Source organism: Pleurodeles waltl, chromosome 5 (genome assembly GCF_031143425.1).
Source record: "Pleurodeles waltl isolate 20211129_DDA chromosome 5, aPleWal1.hap1.20221129, whole genome shotgun sequence".
Taxonomy (NCBI): domain Eukaryota; kingdom Metazoa; phylum Chordata; class Amphibia; order Caudata; family Salamandridae; genus Pleurodeles; species Pleurodeles waltl.
The window spans coordinates 1718301088-1718326473 of record NC_090444.1 but is presented as its reverse complement, the minus strand read 5'-3'; the positions used below and the strand labels follow the sequence as shown (position 1 = coordinate 1718326473).

General features: G+C 43.8%; 1 protein-coding gene across 5 annotated transcripts in view; it reads right to left on the bottom strand.

Annotated features, from left to right (window-relative positions):
- PLA2G7 (phospholipase A2 group VII) overlaps window positions 1-25386 on the bottom strand; it is a 274794-nt gene that overhangs the window by 119288 nt on the left and 130120 nt on the right. For all 5 annotated transcript variants that reach the window (XM_069236079.1, XM_069236082.1, XM_069236081.1 and 2 more), the window contains 3 exons: window positions 16192-16285; window positions 15182-15250; window positions 2946-3093 (listed from right to left, as the gene is read on the bottom strand). In XM_069236079.1, the coding sequence (XP_069092180.1) occupies window positions 2946-3093; window positions 15182-15250; window positions 16192-16285 (311 nt within the window). The remainder of the gene's footprint in view (window positions 1-2945; window positions 3094-15181; window positions 15251-16191; window positions 16286-25386) is intronic.

Genomic DNA, 25386 nt, shown 5'->3' with positions numbered 1-25386 from the left:
ACTGGCAGTGAATGGAAGCTGTACTTCTTCCAGACTCCCCACGACAGCATGGCCAGCAAAGCAGAGCAGGACGTCAAAGCAGGCGACGTGTTACGATGTGCTGTCCAATCAGAAGCTGGTATATTACAGTGGCGTTGGAATATGCCAATGGTAAGTTCAGCTAAGTAAAGGGGGGGTCCTAAGCCCCTTTTAAGATTTTTTTTATTAACAAAAGACTTTGCAAGCATAGCTCACAAGCTTGCTTCGTGCAGGCGAAACCTAAAAAATGTTGTCATGGAGTTACCTCAAATGAGCTACCTTGCAGAAAATCATTAAATGGTTCTGACTGTAACATGCAAAGACTAAAGCTCTTAGAACGTACAGTACTGTTAAATCAAAATCAAGGACTAGAATTGTGGTAATTCCGCTGTGATATGAAGTCTTGTTAAGTGTTCTGCCTTTCAACAAGTCATTGTGATGAAGTAGGCAAGCCTCAGAATGCATTGGCTCATTAAGTGACAGATTAGTTCAACTTGTAGGTTTATTTATGTCCTTATGCATTATTAACTAGCTCATCGGCCCTTATGGAAAGGATTAATTCTGATTTACAGCACTGAGGTCAATTGACATTGATTTGCAGAGTCAGGATGTGTGGACGTTTACTGTTGCAGATAGAATTTACAACCTAAAAAAGTAAGCCTGAAGAACCAGATTTTAGGCTTTCTTACGCATGCCAAAGGAGTGTGAAAATGGGCCACTGAGAAGCCATCAGGGATGGTAGGAACAGGTACAAACGTCCCCGTACAGAGTGGAAAAATGGGGTTAAAGGATATGTGCACCTGTTTTAACATTTTGCACTTACTGGAAGTTGTATTCACATGTTGTCCTCACTTTGATTTGCAACCAGAGGCAAGCTGATCCATAAAGGCAACAGGGCGTTGACCACCTACTGCAAGCCATTACCTCCCATGCTAATTATTTTACAAATGTAAATACTTTTTCGGTACCTCCATTCACTTTCCTTTGTTTTAGTGTGGGCTATGGAACTCTCCCTCCTGGCATGCTGTGGTTGGGTAGGACGACTAGCTGTAGCTGTGTTTCACTGAACGTGCATGTCAGACTGGCCTGTGTTTTGGTGTGGCCAGCCTGATATGCGCAGTTCAGGTTTCCACATTCAAGGCTACCACAGAGCTGCGTGTGAAGAGACACGGCCCCATCAATGTTATATGAATCATAGTACTCGCATGCCCCAGCCAATCGTAGCTCCTATGTCATTTGCTAATAGAAGATTCATGAGAGCAGTGTTTGAATTGGCTGGGTTGCTTGGGCCTTATGTTACCCAGGTTCAGAGCGAGGTGGGGAATTTGCTCTCTGAAGCATAGCTGCATCTGAACTTCAATCAAGGTAAGCAATATGTATAACTTTTGTAAGTACAATTAGTAATATGCTACAGAACACAATTCTGCTGCAGAGGTACATTCTGCTTATACGTACGTAAGTATCAAACTTTCCTCCCCACTAGTTTAGAAGTTGTCTGCCGCCACTAACAACTCAAAATTGAACGCCAAATGTGTTCAATACCAGGTACAGCAATTACCTGCATCTATTATTCACTATTATTATTAGTTATAAGAGCTAAATCAATGTCAAATCGAAGTTCAATTGGAAATTGTACCGCAGACGGATACCACTAAATTTAACGTACAACATTAAGAGAAACTGAAAGCTAGGACTCGGAGTATTTTCAAAGATGCTAAAATGTATTTTTCACCTTAAATCAGTACCTACATTTACCCCAAAATAGAGTAAGTATACACGTAGGACCTAAATGTGTCATATACATCTCTACGTTTTCTTCAAGTTTGAAGATGGCATTTCTCCAAATGGAAAAATGTTTTCCGTGTTTTTGCACATATCTGCTAGTTATACATAATGAACGCAGCCAAAAGGCAGCATAGCGCTCTAAAGAGTCAAAGACATGCTTAGGAGTGATAGGAGACGTTTCTTGTTTATTAGTGCATTGTGGTAAAAAGAAAAAAATCAGGAAAGAAATGTGCGACCTTTGGAACGACAACCTTTGGAAAAAGCCCAGTTGGTGTCAGCAGTCCTTTCACCCACATCAGCATGGCAACCGAACTTAGGCCCATGTTTATACTTTTTTAGCGCCGCTTTTTGACGCAAAAGCGGCGCAAACTTACAAAATACAATTGCAAAAAATGACGCAAATGTGGCACTAAGAAAGTATAGATATGGGCCTTAGTGTGCATGAGGGTTCAGTGTTCTGCTTAGCTGTTTGACTTTACTAAAATTAGACATTTAATATAGTTCCTGACAGGGGCTCTCAGTCAGCCTTACTTACCCATTGGTGTGTTATTTTGTCATTCATATGTTACCTCTGCCCCCCTCAGCATAAAGCATGCAGACCTGGGTGAGCCCACTTCATCCATTGGCTGACTTCACCGTGAGTAACCACATTCAGCTATTTAAAAAAAAAAAAACTGGCGGAGATCCAGCAGCTTCCCCAACAATAACGTTTTACAGAAACCAAGACAAGACAAAGCAAGCGTTGACAAATTCAAAAGTACTGGCTTTGCCAATGCCTTTTTTTGAATAAACTGAGGAACTCAACAGTTACTGTCCCATGGCCTGGCGGATTCTGTTCAGCATGGGTAAAATGTGTTGGCAAAGCCAATAGGCCCCAAAGGTGAGACCTATTGGCTTTGCCAATGTTGGTTTATTATTCTCCTCTGTATAGTGTATATGGGACAAGATGCCATCAAAGATGACCAAAAGCCAATTAACAACTGCAATATACCGCCGCTCTACTGAAGCTGGCACCCGCTTCACACAGGAAACGGGACAGCAGGGAGGTAGTGAGCAGATAAAACTGACATACTATGTCATTAATCTACTAATTATGTTCTCAGGCTGTCTTAGTTAGTAGGACTTTGTTCCACTATGAGTACCTGTTGATAGCGTAGAGGAAATTCCTGTTCACCTGCTTTTAGTGTCCTGTAGTACATCCACACCTCCTCGAGAGCTTCAGGCGACTGTTCAGAGGTTTCAGAAGGAGGCTTCTCCTGGAAATAATATGTTGCTGATGCTGATTCATCTCTGGGGGAAAAAACACCGTTTTTTATTTTAGATCAGAGTTTCTGTCCACACTACTAGCTAATTTGTAACAGCTGTTCTGAGGGAAAGTGAGTCATGCCTCCAGTGAAATTCAGGAAAATTGCAGTCAATCCGCAAGTAAGGGAGAATATGGAACTGATTAATGTGAAAACATTATACACATAAGAATAGCAAAACATACTCAACGTTAGTCATAGTCCGAAATTAGGCACAGTATTCCGTAAAAATGAAAACATCATATCCTGTGAAATTAAACAGGACAAACCACAGGAAAAATTCATGTTAAAATAGAAAACCGTTTCTGTAGACAGACATGTTCCCAGTGTGCTCCCGGAGAAAGAGGAATCATGTCAGGATCCAGTTTCACAGGTAGGACCAGATGAAGGCAACCACAAAATATCTAGAATAGATGCATAAGAGAAGAAAGGGCTTCCAAAACAAGTATAATTTCAATCTAAATCGAGAACCAACGCAACCTTGAGGTTCAAGACCAGCAGCAAGTGAGTCCAAGCGAGGACCTTGTTACAATAGTCGAGTTCAAGGTTGTCACCGTTCTCCGAAACAGAGGATATGCAAGTACTTACTGAGCAGGCTCATGTTCAATAAAGAGGTGTCTGTGCAAGAATAGCAGACTGTATCATTATTTGCCAGGCTGACAGAATCCTCTCCAGGTCTGCAAAGCATAAGTCAGGTACAGCAGAGCCAGGTATGACAGAAGTCTTAATTATGCTGCACGTAGGACCATGAACCTCAACCCATCTTGTGATACCACCTGTCGTCGATGACATCACTTTAGGTCTACATGGCCGTCAGATCCTGTTGACTCCTCAATAAAGACAGTGGAATCCACAAACATAAATGGAGGACACATTGGCAAGTAAGATCCTCCAGGAGATGACAGCTTGTTTTGGCTATAAAATGTTCGGATTGTACTCGACACTAAAGGCAGAGGAACAAGGGCTATGCCCTTTAAGAGGGTAAGTAAGAAATAACCAGGACGGTAATGGAAGTAGATAATGACAGAATCCCTATGCATTATACCTTGTTTTCAGGTGAAGAGTAAATGTTTCCTTTAAGCACCCCTTATATGAGTGTCTTTTTTAAAATCCCTTTATTATAACGTTTGAGTAACATAGGCATAGATCAGCTTTATTGTACAATTTTTTAGTAATAAGCATACAGTGACAATGATGCAATGGAGTAAATTCCACCAGAAATTCCAAGCTTCGCAAAACCTCAACTTTAGGCAGTGGTACTAGGAAGCATGACCAGATTATCAAAGGGAATCTCTAAGTATAAATAAAATACTATACCAATGTAATGCATCAAATAAAGAACAGCAACCAGCTGTGAGCACCAACATCTTACAGGAGAGGCTCGAGAAAACTGGAGTACTGGGAGCTACTGATTATATCTTTTCATGCAAAGTCACAGGTTTAAAGCTCTAATTCAGAGTAAAGCCTGAATTGGAGAATCCCCATGCATGTGAAGGACTGATATTGGTGGCCTTGCAGATTGTTATAAAGGGTCATTAGAATTAAGCTTAACTCATGAGGTACGTGCTAGGAATAGGCAGCGGGGAACTGGGATCAATGGCTGACTTACTAAGATTCCTGAAAGAGGGGTGGTGAAACTGTCAATCCATAGAGAGCCGTCAGATTTTACCATAACAAGGAATACATGTGGTTTGTGCCATAAGAGTGTGCAGCCCCCAAAGTCATTGTGTTCTCATTTCACATTTGACAATTATCCCTATGAACCACTTTGATACTACGTGAAGTACCTCTGGAAAAAAGGCCCCCAATGCTCCATAAATTTTAAAGTACAAATATAAGTGATGCCTAACTAAGAGAAGAGAGCTGGATCACCACCTGACCAAGCTCAAAGTAAGACCTGGGGAGAGTGTGGTGGTTACTGATGGAGCCAGGACTGTATTGTTCAGTGGAGCAGAAGTCTGCTGAAAATTGCTTATTCTTCAGAAAACCATGGAGGGCAAAACCGAACAGGAACTTTTCAATTTTTTTGATAACATCTATGCTCTTGGTACAGATAAAAAGAAATCCCCACTCCCTCGCACTACGCACAATCCTCATCACAGCGGGAAAGAGGTTTAAGATAGATTAAAGCAGAAGACATGGGAAAAAGACATAGGAGAAAAATAAAAACAATTGTAATCCAATGTCTAGGATCATTCCTTTCTCCTCACATTTAACAGATCCTCTGGAAGACTATCACGAAGGGTGTGCTGGTTGCGTTATTTAAATAGCTAATTAATTAGTACTGCACAAACATTTTAACCTGTCAACAATGAGCTTTCTTACTCTATTGGAAAATGCCTGAGGTCCCTCAATTTGAGATAAAACAAAAGAGATAGTTATAACACTAGATGGCGAACTATGCACAGCATGTGTATCTTCAGCTACACATGCCACTGAACATACACATATGTATATATATATATATATATATATATATATATATATATATATATATATATATAAGGAAAATGTCACTTACCCAGTGTACATCTGTTTGTGGCATGAGACGCTGCAGATTCACATGCTGTGCATATCCCGCCATCAAGTGTTGGGCTCGGAGTGTTACAAGTTGTTTTTCTTTGAAGAAGTCTTTTCGAGTCACGAGATCGAGGTACTCCTCCCATTTCGGCTCCATTGCGCATGGACGTCGACTCCATCTTAGATTGTTTTCCCCGCAGAGGGTGAGGTAGGAGTTGTGTATATAGTAATAGTGCCCATGCAATGGAGTAAGTATGTATGTACATAATGTGACTAAAGGTGTTATATTTACAAATCTACAAATGTACAAGTTTAATTTTTAATCAACTTATAACGGCTACAGGCTCCCGGGGAGGTGGGAGGGCGCATGTGAATCTGCAGCGTCTCATGCCACGAACAGATGTACACTGGGTAAGTGACATTTTCCGTTCGATGGCATGTGGAGCTGCAGATACACATGCTGTGCATAGACTAGTAAGCAGTTATCTCCCCAAAAGCGGTAGCTCAGCCTGTAGGAGTTGAAGTTGTTTGAAATAATGTTCATAATACTGCCTGTCCTACTGTGGCTTGTTGTGTTGTTAACACATCCACGCAGTAATGTTTAGTGAATGTATGAGGCGTAGACCATGTGGCTGCCTTACATATTTCAGTCATTGGAATGTTTCCTAGAAAGGCCATAGTAGCACCTTTCTTCCTAGTTGAATGTGCCTTTGGAGTTATAGGCAGTTCTCTTTTGCTTTGAGATAACAGGTTTGAATACATTTAACTATCCATCTGGCAATGCCTTGTTTGGATATTGGGTTCCCTGTATGAGGTTTTTGAAAGCAACAAATAGTTGTTTTGTTTTCCGTATTTGTTTTGTTCTATCAATGTAGTACATTAAAGCTCTTTTGATGTCTAATGTATGTAGTGCTCTTTCAGCTACAGAATCTGGTTCTGAAAAGAACACTGGTAGTTCTACTGCTTGATTTCTGTGAAACTGTGATATGACTTTTGGTAAGAACTTTGGGTTAGTTCGTAAAACTACTTTATGCTTGTGTATCTGAATAAAGGGTTCTTGTATGGTAAATGACTGTATTTCACTTACTCTTCTTAGAGATGTGATGGCAATGAGAAACGCTACTTTCCATGTTAAATATTGTATCTCACATGAGTGCATGGGTTCAAAAGGTGGACCCATGAGTCGTGTTAAGACAATGTTAAGGTTCCACGAAAGAACTGGTGGAGTTATTGGTGGAATAATTCTCTTTAGGCCCTCCATAAATGCTTTTATGACTGGGATCCTAAATAATGAAGTTGAGTGCGTAATTTGCAGATAAGCTGAAATTGCGGTAAGATGTTGGTGATCTAGAGAGAGATTGTCTGCTAACTGATTCTGAATCCCTGGAATAAACTGTGCTATTAGGCGAATGTGGTTGTGAATCGCCCAATGCCATATTCTCTGTGCCAGGAGACACAACTGTGTTGAGTGTGTTCCTCCCTGTTTGTTCAGATAATACACGGTTGTCATGTTGTCTGTTTTGACAAGAATGTGTTTGTGGCTTATTATGGGTTGAAATGCCTTCAACGCTAGAAATACTGCCAGTAGTTCTAAGTGATTTATGTGAAACTGTTTTTGCTGAGTGTCCCATTGTCCTTGGATGCTGTGTTGATTGAGGTGTGCTCCCCACCCTATCATGGAGACATCTGTCGTTATCACGTATTGAGGCACTGGGTCTTGGAAAGGCCGCCCTTGGTTTAAATTTATATTGTTCCACCATTGAAGCGAGGTATATGTTTGGCGGTCTATCAACACTAGATCTAGAAGTTGACCCTGTGACCATTGTGATGCTAGGCACTGTTGTAAGGGCCACATGTGCAACCTTGCGTTTGGGACAATGGCTATGCATGAGGACATCATGCCTAGTAGTTTCATCACCATTTTGATTTGTATCTTTTGTTTTGGATACATGGCCTGTATTACATTGTGAAATGCCTGTACCCTTTGTGGGCTTGGAGTGGCAATCCCTTTTGTTGTGTTGATTGTTGCCCCTAAGTATTGCTGTGTTTGACACAGCTGAAGGTGTGACTTTGTGTAGTTGAGTGAGAAACCTAGTTTGTGGAGGGTTTCTATGACATACTTTGGGGGTCATTCTGACCCTGGCGGCCGGTGACCGCCAGGGTCACCGACCACGGGAGCACCGCCAACAGGCTGGCGGTGCTCCCAAGGGCATTCTGACCGCGGCGGTTCAGCCGCGGCCAGAAAGGGTAAACCGGCGGTCTCCCGCCGGTTTACCACTGCCCTACAGAATCCTCCATGGCGGCGGAGCGCGCTCCACCGCCATGGGGATTCAGACACCCCCTACCGCCATCCTGTTCCTGGCGGGTCTCCCGCCAGGAACAGGATGGCGGTAGGGGGTGCCGCGGGGCCCCTGGGGGCCCCTGCAGTGCCCATGCCAATGGCATGGGCACTGCAGGGGCCCCCGTAAGAGGGCCCCACAAAGTATTTCAGTCTCTGCAATGCAGACACTGAAATACGCGACGGGTGCCACTGCACCCGTCGCACCCCTGCAACTCCGCCGGCTCCATTCGGAGCCGGCATCCTCGTTGCAGGGGCATTTCCGCTGGGCCGGCGGGCGCTCTTTTGGAGAGCGCCCGCCGGGCCAGCGGAAATGTAAGAATGGCCGCCGCGGTCTTTTGACCGCGGTGCGGTCATTTGTCGGCGGGACTTTGGCGGGCGGCCTCCGCCGCCCGCCAAAGTCGGAATCAGGCCCTTTGTGTGTTGTGAACACCGTTCTTGCGTGTTGGTTTTGATTAACCAATCGTCTAGGTACGGAAACACATGTATTTGCTGCCTCCTGATATGTGCAGCCACTACTGCCAGGCATTTGGTAAAAACCCTTTGCGCAGTTGTTATCCCGGATGGCAACACTTTGAATTGGTAATGTACCCCTTGGAATACAAACCTTAAGTACTTTCTGTGTGAAGGATGTATCGGTATATAGAAGTATGCATCCTTTAGGTCTAGTGTTGTCATGTAGTTTTGTTGTTTGAGCAATGGGATTACGTCCTGTAATGTCACCATGTGAAAGTGATCTGATTTGATGTAGGTATTTAGTGTTCTGAGATCTAATATAGGTCTTAGAGTTTTGTCCTTTTTGGGTATGAGAAAGTACAGCGAGTAAACTCCTGTTCCTTTCTGATGAATTGGTACCAGTTGTATTGCCTCTTTTTGTGGCAACGCTTGGACCTCTAGTTCTAGAAGATCTATGTGTTGTTTTGACATAATGTGTGTTTTCGGTGGGACATTTGGAGGGAATTTGAGACATTCTATGCAATAACCATGCTGGATAATTGCTAGGACCCAAGTGTCTGCTGTTATTTCCTCCCAATGTTTGTAGAACTTGGTTAGTCTCCCCCCCACAGGTGTTATGTGTTGGGGATTTGTGACGTTGAAGTCACTGCTTGTTTTGAGGAGTTTTGGGACTTTGGAACTTCCCTCTACTCTTTTGGAATTGGCCCCCTCTATATTGTCCCCGAAAATTTCCCCGCTGATATTGGCTCTGATAAGTGGGCCTTGTTTGTGAGGTTGTGGGTTCTATGCTTTGTCCTCGAAACCCCCCTCGAAACTGCGTTTTACGAAATGTGCCTCTGCTCTGTGGGGAGTAGAGTGCGCCTATGGCTTTGGCCGTATCAGTGTCCTTTTTAAGTTTTTTGATGGCAGTGTCCACCTCCGGCCCAAACAACTGCTGTCCGTTAAATGGCATATTCAGCACGGCTTGTTGTATTTCCGGCTTGAATCCTGATGTACGCAGCCATGCGTGTCTCTTTATGGTCACTGCTGTATTTACTGTCCTCGCAGCTGTATCTGCTGCATCCATTGCCGAGCGTGATACTCTGTCCTTCCTCCAACACCTGTTGTGCCCTTTTTTGGAACTCTTTGGGCAAATGTTCAATGAAATGTTGCATTTCGTCCCAATGAGCCCTATCATATCTCGCCAGCAATGCCTGTGAGTTGGCAATGCGCCATTGGTTGGCCGCTTGTGCTGCAACCCTTTTCCCCGCAGCGTCGAACTTGCGACTCCCCTTGTCTGGAGGTGGTGCGTATCCCGAGGTGTGTGAGTTCGCTCTCTTGCGAGCTGCCCCTACTACCACAGAGTCTGGTGTTAATTGCTGCATGATGTATACAGGGTCTGTTGGCGGTGGCTTGTATTTCATCTCCACCCTTGGAGTTATGGCCCTGTCCTTCACAGGCTCCTGAAACACCTGTTTGGAGTGTTTTAGCATTCCAGGTAGCATAGGGAGACTTTGGTATTGGCTATGTGTGGAGGATAGTGTGTTAAATAAAAAGTCACCCTCAATAGGCTCTGCATGCAGGGTGACATTATGAAACGCCGCTGCTCTTGACGCCACCTGTGTGTAGGCTGTACTGTCCTCAGGTGGCGACGGTCTCGCTGGATAACAGTCTGGGCTGTTATCTGATACTGGCGCATCATAAAGATCCCATGCGCTGGGATCATCCTGACTCATTCCAGTATGAGTTGGGGACTGCATCAGTGGTGGAGTTGCTACCGGTGATGTGTGAGTTGAGCGTGGTGGAGATGGTGGCGGGGTTACTTGTCGTGCCACCTTTGCCTGTGGCTGCTTGTCTTTTTCTTGAAAGGCAAGTCTTCTTTTCATCCTAATTGGGGGAAGAGTACTTATCTTCCCTGTGTCCTTTTGGATGTGGAGCCTTCTTTGAGTGTAGTCTGGCTCCATTGACTCTAGTTCTTGTCCAAACCTATGTCCTTGCATTTGTGAGGACAGTCCCTGTTCCTCTGTGTAGGAACTTGTTTTCGGTTCCGAAGCCGGATGTTTTGGAATGGAAACTTTTTCAGCAGTCTTTTTCGGCTCCGACTACACTTTTTTAATTTTCGGCGTTCCTGTCTCTCGTGCCGACTCGTTTCGGTGCCGAGCTTGCTCTGACCCGCTGTCTCGGGGTCAAGTCTGCTCTGTGCCGGTATCTCGACCGAAGTCGGATGTCTTCGCCACATGCGTGCCCTTTTTCGGTGCCGATGATTGGTCACCTATTTTTCGGGTTAAGCCATGGCCTGCTGGCGGTGGCGTCCCCTGGGCTTTAGTGGTCTTTCCGTGAGCTTTGTATGTCGACGTCTTACTCACGGTTTTCGGCGTCTGTTCGGGATCGACCTCGTCCGAATCCTCGATGGAGAAGGTTTCTTCTTCCTCCTCCAAGTGTTTTTGTCCTGTCGGTGCCGACGCCATCTGTAGTCTTCTCGCTCTTCAGTCTCTTAATGTCTTCCTCGACCGAAACGCTCGACAGGCTTCACAAGTATCTTCTTTGTGTTCTGGAGACAAACACAAGTTACAGACCAGATGCTGATCTGTATAAGGATACTTGTTGTGACATTTGGGGCCGAAGCTGAATGGGGTCCGTTCCATTAGCCTTGAAGAGACACGTGGTCGGGCAGACCAGGCCCCGACGGGGGATCCAAAACCCCGAAGGGCCACCGGAGCTCTTCAAAATATGGTGTTGATCTGTTGTAACTAACCTGATACCGAACGCAAACAATACCGTTGAATTTTCCGAGATTCTAACTATCTTTCTGACCCGAAACACAGAGCGAAAAGGAACACGTCCGAACCCGATGGCGGTAAGAAAACAATCTAAGATGGAGTCGACGCCCATGCACAATGGAGCCGAAAGGGGAGGAGTCCCTCGAACTCGTGACTCGAAAAGACTTCTTCGAAGAAAAACAACTTGTAACACTCCGAGCCCAACACTAGATGGCGGGATGTGCAAAGCATGTGTATCTGCAGCTACACATGCCATTGAACATATATTTATTGCATTGTGTAAAACTGTTAGTCTCTCTGGCTGCCAATCGGAGACCCGGATATATGAACACGCATGTTAGCCAGCAGAAGCAGCTCTGAATGCTAGCTTCAGCAAGACATGCCAGTCTCTGGTTACTCCCCACTTGGCTTTTCTTTGCTGCTGTATCGGCACAGGTCCCTAAAGTCATGGGCTACCATTCATATAAGTCTACAGTACGCAGAAGTGAGCCACTAACTCCATTGCAATGTCTCTGGTGGGGTGCCAGTCTCCACTATACAATACTGCTATATGGGACCCATATGTACATCGCTGCCACCAGCATGCATCCCGAAATGTAAGTCTCAATCAGTGCATCAAGACTCCTTAATTACCTCAGCTCTGGAGTCATATGCATGTCCAGGACAGAGCTTCTTAATCAGGGTAGCTTTAAACCCAGAGCCTGGTTGTACTTACAGAGCAGGCTGAGCAGATATAGTCAATTTGAGAACTACCTATGTCTTCTTGGGACATGTCTAGATTGTCATGTGTTTATACTTTTTGTATTGGTGCCCAAAAGTCACCTGTTGCCTAAGGTGCATTAATACTCATTGCTAATTCTCATTGCATTAAGCTTATGAGTGTATAGCAATATACTGCTCATGTTCCATATAGTATGACAGTTTGCTTCTCAGTCATATATGGTATAGGGTTTAGTAGTCCTAATGTTTTCTTACATTCACACATAAAACTGTAAACATTCCTACAGAAGTCTTTACACGCTGTGTCATACATCGAGGTTTCACAACCAGAGCATTGCCTAGCAAGCAGAGGGCAGTCGCTCTTTATGAAATGAGTGTGTGGTGATGCATTCTACCTCTCAGGAAGGCAGAGTGTTTTAGATGCTGATTCCTATTAGTTGGACTCAGTAGAAAAGGGGATTCTTCAAAATACCATGCCATCTGCTTTAATAATATTTATGTTCTCCACATTCCATATTTGTTGCTATAAAGTCTTCCCTTCTATGCCTATGGAATGCACAATGATTGCATTGTCAATCTACTCAAACAATGCTTGCCTGTTATTCCTCCACCCGTAAAAGAAGAGAGGAGGACACAGAGTCACAGGACAACAGCCTCCAGCACCAGGCCATAAATGGTCCTGAAGCACACTGGACAGTAGAAGCACAGCGGGTTCTGTCTGTTCAAGACAGTAAACGGTAAATAGGGCAACTACAGTATTCTCCACTGACTGACAATTCACAAGGCTCCTTGCTAAACTTTGCAATTGATTTCCCAGCTCCCTGCCTAACAGGCTCCAACCTCTGGTGTAGTTTTACCCCCTCACTATGGACATTTCTATGGCTCTCAAGTATTGCCATCAGGGGAAATAAAAAAATATAGGCATGTTGGTAGGGCAATCCTGTTCAAAGATCAGAGCTCCCCTACCGCCTCAGACTAGGGATGGCATTATCCAACAACTTTTTTAAAAAGTGTGCAATATTGTTATTACTTTCCACAGATGCTGTGAGAAACTGGGTTGTTGGTTGGCTGGGTGTGAGCCCTAGTCAAGCAAGAGCCACAATCCCTTGCAGGGTGAACCACAAAAAGCCACTAATTTAACCTGTGGTACCTTAGCACAAAAAGCAGTCAGGCTAAACTTAGAGACAATGTATTATGTATTCATGCAGCACAGAAACAGCAATACAGAGAAAACACAACATAATAAAAATCTCAAACCAATTTAGAAAACAAAAGTACATTTTGACACCAAAACTGTCAAAATCCAGTTAGTAGAACCGGAGTTATGAATATTTAAAATTTAAGGTTCAAAATAGCAAGTCCTCAGTTTTAGAAAAAGGCAACTTGGGCACCTTTAGCATCACAACCATGGGCCCAGGAGTGGATGGAAGACTCTTAGGGGTTCAAGGCTCACTCAGGCTGGGTCCGGGTGCGGGTTCAAGATGGAGCAAGACTGTTATGTCCCTGTGAAAAGGAGGCCAGCTAAACTAGCCCTTGGAGTCACTTCTAAAGTCCTGGGTGCAGGTGAAGATGCAGGGCTCCACAGCAGGGCAAGCCTCTGAAGGTTTAAGGCAGGCTCCAAGCAGCAAAGCAGTACTTCCAGGTACAGCAGCAGTATGGTAGATTGCACAGCAGGTCACAGCCGCAGTCAGTCTTCTGACAATCCTTCTGCAGGTCTTGTAGTGGACTGAAGAGTGGGCCTGAGGGCCCTATTTTTATACCCTGGTGCCCTGCTCCTATAAATTCGGGGAAGTTTCCAGAGGAGTTCTTTGAAGCTCCTTCCCTGGCTGCTAGCTGGCTGCACTGACAATACGGGGTTGTTAAGACTATTGTGTGGGAGCAGATTCCACCTCCCCCCCAGCCATCAAGTCAGTAAATGGACCATTCAAGCTCTGCTAATCCCACTATTGTGTGCCTGTCTGGGGTGAATTCACAAAGCCTCAACTGTCACTTACACCCAGTCATGTGACCTAAGGCAGGCTGCAGGCACAGAGGGGTAGGGGCAGGAAAATGCCAACTTTCTAAAAGTAAATCTGACTTAAACTTTAAGGAAGGTTTATCATTACAAGTTCATAGACAACAAACATGATATATCTACCACCTCTGGTTTAAGAATTACAGGTTATGAAATATAATAAGGAATCCCAAATGTTATCCTATCGGACGGGTAGGCCTCACAGTAGTGGAAAGGAATTTGGGAGATTTTCACTTCTAGTACATGTAAAACTAAAAAGTACATGTCCTACCTTTTAATTACACAGCACCCTGCCCTATGGGCTACACAGGGCCTATCTTAGGGGTAACTTAAATGTAATAAAAGTGGAGTTTAAGGCTTGGCAAGGGGTTTTAAATGCTAAGTCGACATGGCAGGCCTGGGACATGTTTAAAAGTGCTACTTAAGTGGGTGGGGCAATAAGTGCTACAGGCCCACCAGTAGCATTTAATTTACAGGCCCTGGGTATATGGTGTTGAAAGACTACTGAGAGGTTACTGCAGGCCCAGAGACCTTTGAGACCTTTGAGTGGCTACTGCAGCCTTGAGAGCGGACAGACCACAGAGTGCCTGCTTGAGCCGTTCTTCTGACTCATTGGCAGGACACATGTAATAAATGTTACAAATCATGCATTTAATACAGTTTCAAAAGTTAAACTTCACAAGAGTGGTCTCTCTATTATCTTATTTCTTTATCTGAAATAGCAGAATGCCACAATGGGGCTTGCTAAAAATAAAATATCTCCTCTGGTTTCCCTTTGTTTTTGATCAATAGCATTCACCAAATATCCAATTATAACAAAATGTGGGCATTGCGGATAAAACACAAAATAAAAGGAAAACAACTGTTGTTGTACTATCTGGCACATTACAAGGATCCATAATAATATAGAGACTATCAATAAATCTTTAAAACTGTCCGATAGGTGTCCCTAATAATGTAAACACTCCCTGGTAAGCTATTAACCACAGGAAATCACACTGAATAATAGGTGATGGATGGGAGTTAGTCCAAAAACATTTTCAACAACATTTCTTTAACATCAAGAACAGTTCTTCTGTTTATAATTATGTGTATTTTATGTACGTTTTCCATATATTGTTATTCTACACATTTCAAAGCATAAAGAAATGGTAATCTTCAACATCTGATGATCTACTCATAATTAATTGCCACCTAACACAAAAAAGTAGAAATATCTCACTATTGATCGTTCTATCACAATCAATAAATAAATTTAGATGCTTACCTGTGTTCAACTGCAGCAATCACAAAACCTTGAGATGCTATCTCGAGGCATATAGCAGAATAAAGCGTCCTATGGAAGAAAAAAAAAAAGAAAATGCCCATTTAAGAAAAGAATCCTCAAGATATATTAATTTCTACATTAACCGGACCCTTTTCAGCTGCAGGAAAACACCACTGGCATTTAGTGTCACAGGTTAAAAGACATTTTAAATCCTGCTCTTCAGAGGATGTGCCCTTTAAGAGATGGCCTTCAGGGTCCGCATAGGTCACCCCACCACCCAATTGTAAGGGCAGTGCCTGGTATCTACTCCCTCTGTTCTCCTGTTCCTCATCTCACCCCGCAACTCTGGTCACTTACTAGGAAGGAGAAACATAGACTTCTGTCAGGGTATTTCCTGGGAAGGATAGACATAAAGGTCAGGATAAATTCTGGACTTAACCAGAAAGACCATGAACACTAAAAGGAAAATGGCACCCCGTCCGGACTGACTTCCCCTGACATCATCAGAACAATCCACCTGGACAGTGGTCGGTACCTGAAGTGAGCAGGATCTAGCCCAAGCATCACGAAGATTGGCTGGCACCACTGGTGGTCACTTTGTGTAAAGTATGGCACGTGAAGCCTTACAGACAGCAACTCAGCCTGCTCTTCGATGCATCTACCCAAAGAACTAGCAGCTAGCTGTACCTGAACATCCATCATTCTGGAGAGCTAGCTAATCCAGACAGCCAGACTCCTGAATAATTCTAATACAATGTGCACTCAGTAAGTCTAATCAATAATGGTTTAATTTACGTGGTATTATGTTATCACTGTATCAAAACACAAGTATCCAGTATTCTTCATATTTTCCAAAATTAAAACATTCCATTTAATACATTCTTTAACCACTACTTTTGCAAACACAGTTGTGTATGGCTGTGTTTGCGAAAGTAGTGGTTAAAGACTATGTGGCTGTGTTTGCGAAACGATAAGATGAAAATGGTATACCCTTTAATAAGTTGCATTACCTGAAAGCTCCGAGTCCATGAGAGAAAATAATGAGTGGATATTTTTCTCCAGGTCGGAAAGGGGCATTCCATTTGGCAGGACATGTTACAGACCCTTGTGTGGAAAAATAATGAAACTGATAATTACTAAAACAGTCTGTGGTACAAATTGTTTTAAAAAACAGACATTTCCCGTCATACCATTTGTAACTTGCTTGTTTCAAATACAGCCTAACCATGAGTATCTCAGATATGGACCCTTGACGTCCTTCCTCCTACCCCTGGAGGTAAAGGTTCCCATGTAACTCATCATGTTCTCTTTGTGGTTCATGGGGCGATTATGGCTGTGCTCATCAGCGCTCATCAGATCTTGTAATTCCAATGGGGCCAGTACCTGCTGTAACCATCCAACTCATAATAAAGGCTATATAGTGTATACAAAAATGTTTCAGGACGACACACACAACTCAGGTGGAAGGGAGACAGGAAATTACTTTGGGGTTGGAAACATATCAATTTCCTAGAAAGTAGCACATACATATTTGAGAGGGAGGCACAGAATTTCCTGAGCTATTAAAGCACATAAATGTCTCTGGGATGGGTTCCCTGAAAGCTCTTTGAATTTAACATTTGAATCACTGCAGTTACTTAAAAGTGAACAATATAACAATGGCATATGAACGAGGGCACACAAGATACTTCAAGGCACCCTCTGCCAATCTCTGGGAAGCACTGCTATAGAGTCTAAACTCATTTATATAGTGCATGAAAGATGCACCGAGTAGCTATTATTATAGTATTTCAGAACAATTTACAATCAGCTGAATGCAACTTGATTTTTCATATGTAATGTAAAGTGCCCTGCTCTGAGCACCTCCTCTACATTCCAGATCCAGGCCATTTCCTGATGATTAGAATGCCTTTTTAAAGATCGAGACCATCTAAACAACACAATCAACTCTTTGTTGTTTTGGAAGAGTTATTTAGTTTCAAAAGGAGTCTAGGATTTTATTGTCAGGAAGTGGGCTGGAGACTCAGCTTACTGCTTAGTGTAGCTCGAGGTGAGGGAAGGAGCACTCAAAATGCAACTCACACCTCGTTCCTTTTGTGGAGTGAGATTGTGCGAGTGGAAAACCTGCTAAGGGGCATCATGGTGACAAAAAAACTACAATTTACAGCAGGCCATGAACACTTACATATTCCGGGGAGGTGGCGGTTGTCGCGTCCGATCCAGCCCGGTAGCATGCATGCACAAGAACACACCACACACACAGAGCTCGTAGTTAATGTCTGTACTCGCCACGGTACAACATTCAACTGGACTCTCAATAGCCCAATAACCGTTAAAGACCACACCCTAACACCTACCACTGAGCTTTGGTTTGTGAAATTCACACTTTTTGGCATTTAAGGTGAGCCCTTTATCTGTAAGTAATGGACACACTTGTTTGAGGGCTTTATCATGCTCCTTCCATGTTGCACCAAATACCAGTATATCATCACTGTAATGGAAGGCATGTGTCACAGGCTGAATAATTCTACGTATAACATCTTGGAATATTTCTGCAGCGGAAAACATTCCAAAGCTTAACCTTTTGTATCTTAATAAACCAACATGAGTCGAAAAAGTGGTAATGTACCTGCAGTTCTCTTCCAGTTCAAGCTGATGGTAGCCCTTGTTCAGGTCAAGATGAGAGAAAACTTTGGCTACATTTAACTGCATAATCATATCCGCAATAGGCAGACAAGATGTCTCTCTTGATTGCTTTGTTGGCTTGGCGTATATATGTACGCAAGGATGCAGCACACCTCCACTGTCCTTTTTCAGCACCACCAGGATGGGAGACACCCCTGGGGTGGGACCAGAAGAGCACTCAATAATGTAATGTTTTAGCAAAGCTTCTAGCTCCTTCAACTGCAGTGTTGCTGTGCACCAAGCCTGATGTCTTCATTAATATGAAGTTGCACCTTTGCCATTTTGAACCTTCCTAGACCGTGAAACAGTGACCGAACTGACTCACAATTTCAAACTGTGTATTTAAGTTGTAAGTGATGCATATCAGCCTGGTGTCAACAGCAGTTGAAAAACTAAGTAAGCATGCACTAGATTGAGTACTGTTAAGAACGTGAAATGGGGCTGCACAGATGTTTTCTTATGCTGCAGGGTCGCTATGAATGATCCTTGACTCTGCAAAGGTTTTGAAGCAGCCCCTGTGTACTGCTTTGTACATGACGCTTTGTGTTGTGGTACAATTGATGGACTGTGAAATTGTTCAACTAGCATGATGCTGATCAATGCATCACTACTGATTACAAAAGTTATTGGGTAAAATTTGACTTTGTTTGGTTTTGGGTCAGTGTCAATATGAGTTCTTTTGATTTCTCAGCTCACTTGTTTCTGCCCTTCTCTCATCATCCATGCAAGCGCAAAGGCCCACTTGTGCATGGTGTTTCCTTTTATGTATGATCATCACACATTCACCCTCTTCTTCGATGGTGACATCAAAGAACTCTTACAGGATGAACTTGATGACGATTGACTTGTTTAGTTTTGCCCTGTCGCAGTTGGGGTTGTTTTTTTCCTTGTGGGTGTGGCGAGACTGCTTCTTGAACCTTGATGTATCTATTTTCTCCTCCTGCCATGACACTTGTTTTTTTCCTTAACTTTACAAACAGTTACAAGGTGGTTCTCCTTTCTGCATCCTTCACGTGTTAAAGTCTTGGTGGGATTTTTCACCAGTGCTGCGCCTTCAACTTCTCCACAAGGCCTCATACAGGCTGGAGTGGCGCTTGCACTTCACATACACCAACTGGAGACTTCTTCATTTTGGCTTGGTGTGATGCTATTAATTGTGTTTGACCAATGACTTTGGGTTTCACCATTGCGCATATTAGTTGCTCAATGTTCACCAGTAGCACATTACATGTTTTGTTCAGTTTAGCTGCCTATTGGCTTTGACATGGCATTAGCCATTACATTCTGTATTCAGTTTAGCTGCCTATTGGTTTTGACATGGCATTAGACATTACATTCTGTATTCAGTTTAGCTGCCTATTGGCTTTGACATGGCATTAGCCATTACATTCTGTATTCAGTATAGTTGCCTACTGGCTTTGACATGACATTACAGTTGATATTTAGGTTAGCTGCCTATTGGCCTTAACGTGGGGTTAGACACTGCAGGTGAGCTGTGTTTTTCCAAGCTGTGTTTTTCCACAAGATGGACAAAGCTGTTTTCTTCACACCAGACCTTAGCTGATAAGAGCACATAGATTTTGTGTTTACCTCGCAATCCAGCCTGAGAGCGGGGGCTCGGGAGAATTGGCCACTCTCCGGGGTTCTTGGGCTCTCACACTGAGTTTGCTTTTAAGGATGACTCTGGGCTACAGAGAGATAGATTGAATCTGCTTGACTTCAGACAGGAACTAGACGTCAGTTGTCTGGCTCCCGTTTGGGTAGAGAATCTCTTTCTCGCAGTTGACCGGAGTCATCAACTTGCAGACCCTAGAAAGATGAAGCTGAATATTGGCCCTACCGCCTTGCCCATACGGTGATGAATTTTGACTTTTATGGTTTGCTTGGAAGTTATGCTACAATATAATCACATCTATTTGCTGAGTACATTGCAACTGAGAAGTACTTTGATATATTTTGCTGTCATTGCTGGGACTACTTTTGAACGTGTGCTTCCAATCTGCTAATTTCGTCTCTCAGGAACTGGGGGGGGAGGGGGGGGGGGAGTTAATAACTATAAATGTCTTCTTTAAACTCAGAAGTGCATTCCAGAGAGGTTCTGTAAGCTCGGTTTTGAAATAAGAGGGAAAGCAGAACACCCCTTTAAACATTAGTCAGAAGGTTAAGGCAAGTCAGACTAAAGAAAACAGAAACCAGCAGCAACAATGACCAGTGCCTGCAATGGTCAAAATCATCACCCGCCAGCAAGCACAGAAAGGAATGGCTGCTGATCTAGAGGCAAGAGCTCAGTGAGGAACAGCTACAGGCACAACAACATATGGGGAGCAGCAGCAGCAAAGGAGTTGCAACAGATCAACAAGAGACTGGAAAACAACCAAAGAAGCAAACAAAAAGAGCAAAAATATTCAAGAGACAGACTGACAAACGAGGCTGCTGGCCTGATGCCTGCAGCCAGCACAATGTTAGCAGGATTCAGCACCTCAGTGGAAGGAACAGTGGGCAATACAAATGGTGAGCAAACAAGTGCTCTCATGAGACTGCATTGCCACAAACAGTAGGTATTTGATGCAACAGGGGGCGAGTGGAGGGTGATATAGCACAACTTGCTTCAACTTCAGGGATGCAAGCAGCTTAAGCATTAAACCTATAGGGGCCCATTACAACCAGCATGATAAAAAACAGACCAAAATGCCAGGTGTAAGACAAGAATGTGGGGTCAGGGGTGTAGACAACTGTGATCCAGGCAAAGGGTACAGCAGGAGAATCCAACATGAGTAAGAAGGGCACAGCAGTATCATGCAGCAGGGTATCGTGGGAACCCAGCCCTGATGTGGGGGTGGGAGTTAGGCTAGTAAGGTAGAGCAGATCCAACCTGTGAACAATACCACAAGGCCTTTACTGAATGGCAGAGAGCTCCGAAAACCCAACCGAGTATGATCCAGTCAGTTCTGAACCCAAGGGCAGAAAATAGTGGTATAACAAAATGCAGGTCCACAGCCCACTGACCGTTTCCCCCTCCTCCCCCCACCGCCCCACCCCCCACAGACACAGTTAACACCGTAGACACAACTCAAGATTGGTGGCCAAATGCCATGCCTTTACTTTTAGCAGCAGGGACAACACAGACAACTTTACAAGCTATGTGCCCATGGTTGAACAACATACTATTAGCGGTATACACCCCACACCAATCTTGGGCCCATTGCAAACATAGGGATGCCAAGCAACGCACCAGCAACCTCACAAACCTGTTGCCAGCAGAAATCAGGGAAATACATGGGCAACTCGTCAGCAACATACCAAACCTCACAACAAGCATAGAGGTACTACGGCACCATTGCGCCAATCCTTCACATCTCATCCCCAGGGACACAGGTCCATTTGTAGCACCAGGTATGTACAACATTAGCCTTACAAATAATGTACCAATGTTAATGGCAGAAAACACAGCGTCCAGGCAGGGAACGGATAGCAATTAGCTATGTTACTAGGTACGGGAACAACAGGCCAGAGCACTCTCAAACCTTCTTAGAATGGCCCCTCTTCCATGTTTACTAAAGCCACAGGCCTAGCAAACAGACTAATTCACATATCAGTCAACGAGAGGATTTGTAGGAAGGAGGAGTTCACAGATATATTCACTGCTTGAAGTGCGATTGGAGAGTTTCATCCTGAATAACAGTGATAAAAGCACTGGGCAAGCCACACAACAGAACAAAGCTAAACACAGGAGTGAAAGGATGGCCAGGCAGAATGAGCAAAAGAGCCACTTGTTGGAAATATGACGAGGATGAGTTCTTGGGACCTAACTTGCAAATTCAGAAATACATGTAGCACATTTTGGAGGGGGTGGGAGTGAAGAGGGAGTAACAACCCGCTACTGGGTGCAGGAACAGTCTGGAGACAGGAAGAACCAACCCAGAAAGTAGGGAGGCCTGTAACCTCCAAAGGTTGGCACAGACACTTATAGTTGAGGATAGGTTGAGGGCGAGTTTTAACCAATATCACAGGAAAGAGGATAAGTTTACAGCTAATGAAAAGTTTTGCTAAGGGTTTCAGAAGTCTGTATGAAGGCCCCCAGATGAGCAGGTCACGCAATAACCATAAATCTATTGCAGAGCTGCCTTTATGTTTAAGGAGAAGACTGAGAAAGAAATGAAGCGTGGGTGGGCTTAGGCTGATTTGATAGCCCACCAAGACAATTTTATAGTGTCCCTTCTGGAGATCGTGTCCAGGAAAGACCCACGCCAATTTAGGCCAAGTCATCATCCGTTTTATTCAGAAGAGGAATCTGTGAATGATGATATTAGGCAGGAGCAGTGTTCATTTGCATATGCCTTCATAGTTGATGCAGTGGATCTGGACACAGTTGCTGGGAAAGGTGTCCTCCTGGAAAAAAGCTGCCATAGAAGAGCCTTCAGGCTCTAACTGGTCCACCCAGACAGTCTTCGTTTACTGAGCTTCCAGGTTGAAGGGAAGTATTATTTACAACAAATGCCTGCTAAGGGTGCCCTCCATATTATGCTCATACTTATAGATTTTCATCTCATTCCTAGCATAGGCACTGCATAGAATTCACCCTAAGACAGGTAGGCTCCATTACCACGATAATTTCTTGTTTGTAGCGAAAACCTAATGTATGATGCTACTGAGAAATTTCACAAACCTAGCAAACAGACTGGGAGTACTTCAAGCCAAAGGCAAGACAGTGGTGCCTCTCATAGTACTAATATTCTTGGGAACTCAACTCAACTCAAGGGAAAGTGTGTGTAGGACAACCTATGCCCATTAAAGAAGACAGTAGAAGGAATGGTATCAAGGGAAAAAGCAGATCTGGGAGAGGTTAGGCAAGCTACGCTTTGAGGCGGAGGTCATTCCAGCAGGCAGAATACTTGCCAAGAGGCTGTCCAAGCTGACAAGCAAAATCAAGAAGCAGCACCACATCCATGCATGGGCTGCAGTGAGAAGGGACTTCTCCATTTGCAGCAGTTGCCTGCCACACTTCAGGAGTGCATTGCTAAGGAAGGAGCCATAGGTAACATCCAGCCAGCTAGAGCTATTCACTGAGGCAGCAGGTAGCAAGGGTTTAGGAGAAGCATGGTTTGCCAAGTGCTAGCTACCCACTTGGATTATGAAGGGCTAGACAAATAACATTACTGTGGTCGAGCTTTTCCCCAAAGCAGTTACATTTTACATATGGGAAGGAAGACTGAGAAACAAAACGCTAACCCTGTGGACGAGAACCATGGGGTAGGGCAAATGTTCAATGGGGGACAGCAAAATCCCTGTTAAGTTTTAAAAACAACTGGTTAAGTTCTAATTGTGACAAACACTGAGGTATAGACACCTCAATTGCCGATGTCCTTTTTCTATTACAGTAGGAGAGATTCAGAGAGGTTGTCCCCCATGCAGTGTAGCAAATTATGCCACTGCCCTACAAACTAAGGAGACCCAATCTGGGCCATCTGGTGGAGCACACATGGCCCCATAAACAGACAGAAAATACTGCAGATATCTTCCTACCATCAGACATGGTCACAACTGTCAATGTACAGGATGAGAGCGCAGAACTGGAACAGGCAGTGGAAAGGGTCATATTGTGGGCACATAACGGGGGATGAAGCAAGTCATGGTTGCAAGCATTCTTGGCATCTGTGGCATACTTTGACAAGTTCTGAAGGGGAATGGTTCCAATCAATTATTACTACCTGCAGGTAACAATGAAAGGGTGGGAGATGTCGGAAAGTAGAAAGATATGAGGTGGTTAATCGACTTTAGCAGGCTAGCAGTAATGATAAGAACTGCGGACAATAAAGGTGGCTCTTCTTTCGAAGTGATAATTTTGAGATCAGTCTTCTCAATCGCATTCTGTGTGGCACTCCTCATCAGTGAGCTAGTAGCACTATCCAAAACCACAGATGGCAATTCATATTTAAACGTACGGGATTTACAGCTAGGGAGAAATATACTGCGAATTAGTAAATCATAAACGGGATGTGTCTGACAAACACAGGCAGTAGTTTAGGATTCAACATATAAAAAGGAGATAACCATGCCAGCCATGAGGAGTGCGGGGGCCTGGGAGGGGATGACTTAACAGACAAATACAGGGGTAACAGCTAGAACAACAGGAGGTCAAAACACATATTTTCTCCAGGAATAGATAAGCATTATGTCACCTCCAAGGGCCACACAAACAGTAAAGGGTTACAGGGCAAACTTTCTAGAGCAAATTATGTAATCACTACCACAGATGTAAAATGCTCTCCAAAACCACCCATTCCATGTTCCCCCTTCTTCGTCAAGGAATCAATCCTCCCCTAAGAGATTACTATAGCCGTTCATGGCTCCTCATGGCACCATGGTCAAATGTTTAAAATCTCCTCATGATGGTGGTCTTGGCTTCATTGATGTCCTTTTCTGTTACCGGAGTTTGCATTTCCTGGTCCTAACTGACTAGATTTGTAAGTCTTGAGATGTCCTGGCAATGCTGTATAAGGTTGGATGTTGGGAGAAGGCTCTCTCCTCCAGTACCTCTATGGGGGGGGGGCTTGCTCCTCCCGTAACGTTTCCCGTTATCAAAGTGGTTCTTGAAGGGTTCAAGCTTCTTTATGTGTTATACAGTGGATGGGTCTGCTTACTGGTGAAACACACTTCAGTTTGGAACATACTTGGCCTACATCTCTGCTTTCTGGGCATCTTAGGGTTGGATGCATTTGAAAGATGTGATTTCCCATTCACAGCATGGGTACCTGGGAACCCTGACAGCAACATTCCCATTGTGGTTTACAGGTGCCGTGTGTGGGCCGGGGTTCCTGATGATGAAACTACCTTTTTGCAGTTTATATTATGTTTACAGAACATTGTCGGTCCCAGATGTACCTCATGAATGCCACTAGTTTGAACTTGATTTGTCAGATGCTGTCTGTTCATAATTGTGATGTGTCTTAAATAAATTTCAATAGAAAAATGTAGAAATAAATATTGAAGCAGTACATTTCCTAAGGAACATTCTTGGGGTCAGGGACAGATTGTTTATTTTGACATAAAAGACACATACTTTACAATTTAAATATATCAAAGACACTGGAAAGGTGTGCAATTGCATCAGGGTCACTAAAAATGTTACGTCTCGTATTCCTTTTGGTCTAGACCTTCGTCATGAGCTGGAATTACTGAGACCGAAGCCTTTTTTTACCTCGGGAAAGGAATTTAGTACAGTGAACAGATTTCGTTTAACAGGAAGGAAATCAGGACACGAAATGTTTTGAAAGCCCCTCAACTTCATTGTTAAACTGAACGGAGGTTGGAGTTGTTGAGGGCAAGGTTGAGAAGGATAGAAAGAGGAGGGAAATAGGCACTAGAGGAAAATAAATTTGACCTCAACTGTCTAGTACTCCAAGCAGCATCTTTGCTAGCTAGAGTCAAAATCCAATTTTGGATGTTACATTCTAAGGATAGACAATCTTGCGGTGGAACTGATGTATAAACCTCCCGGGTGGGGCGAGATCCCAGAAGCT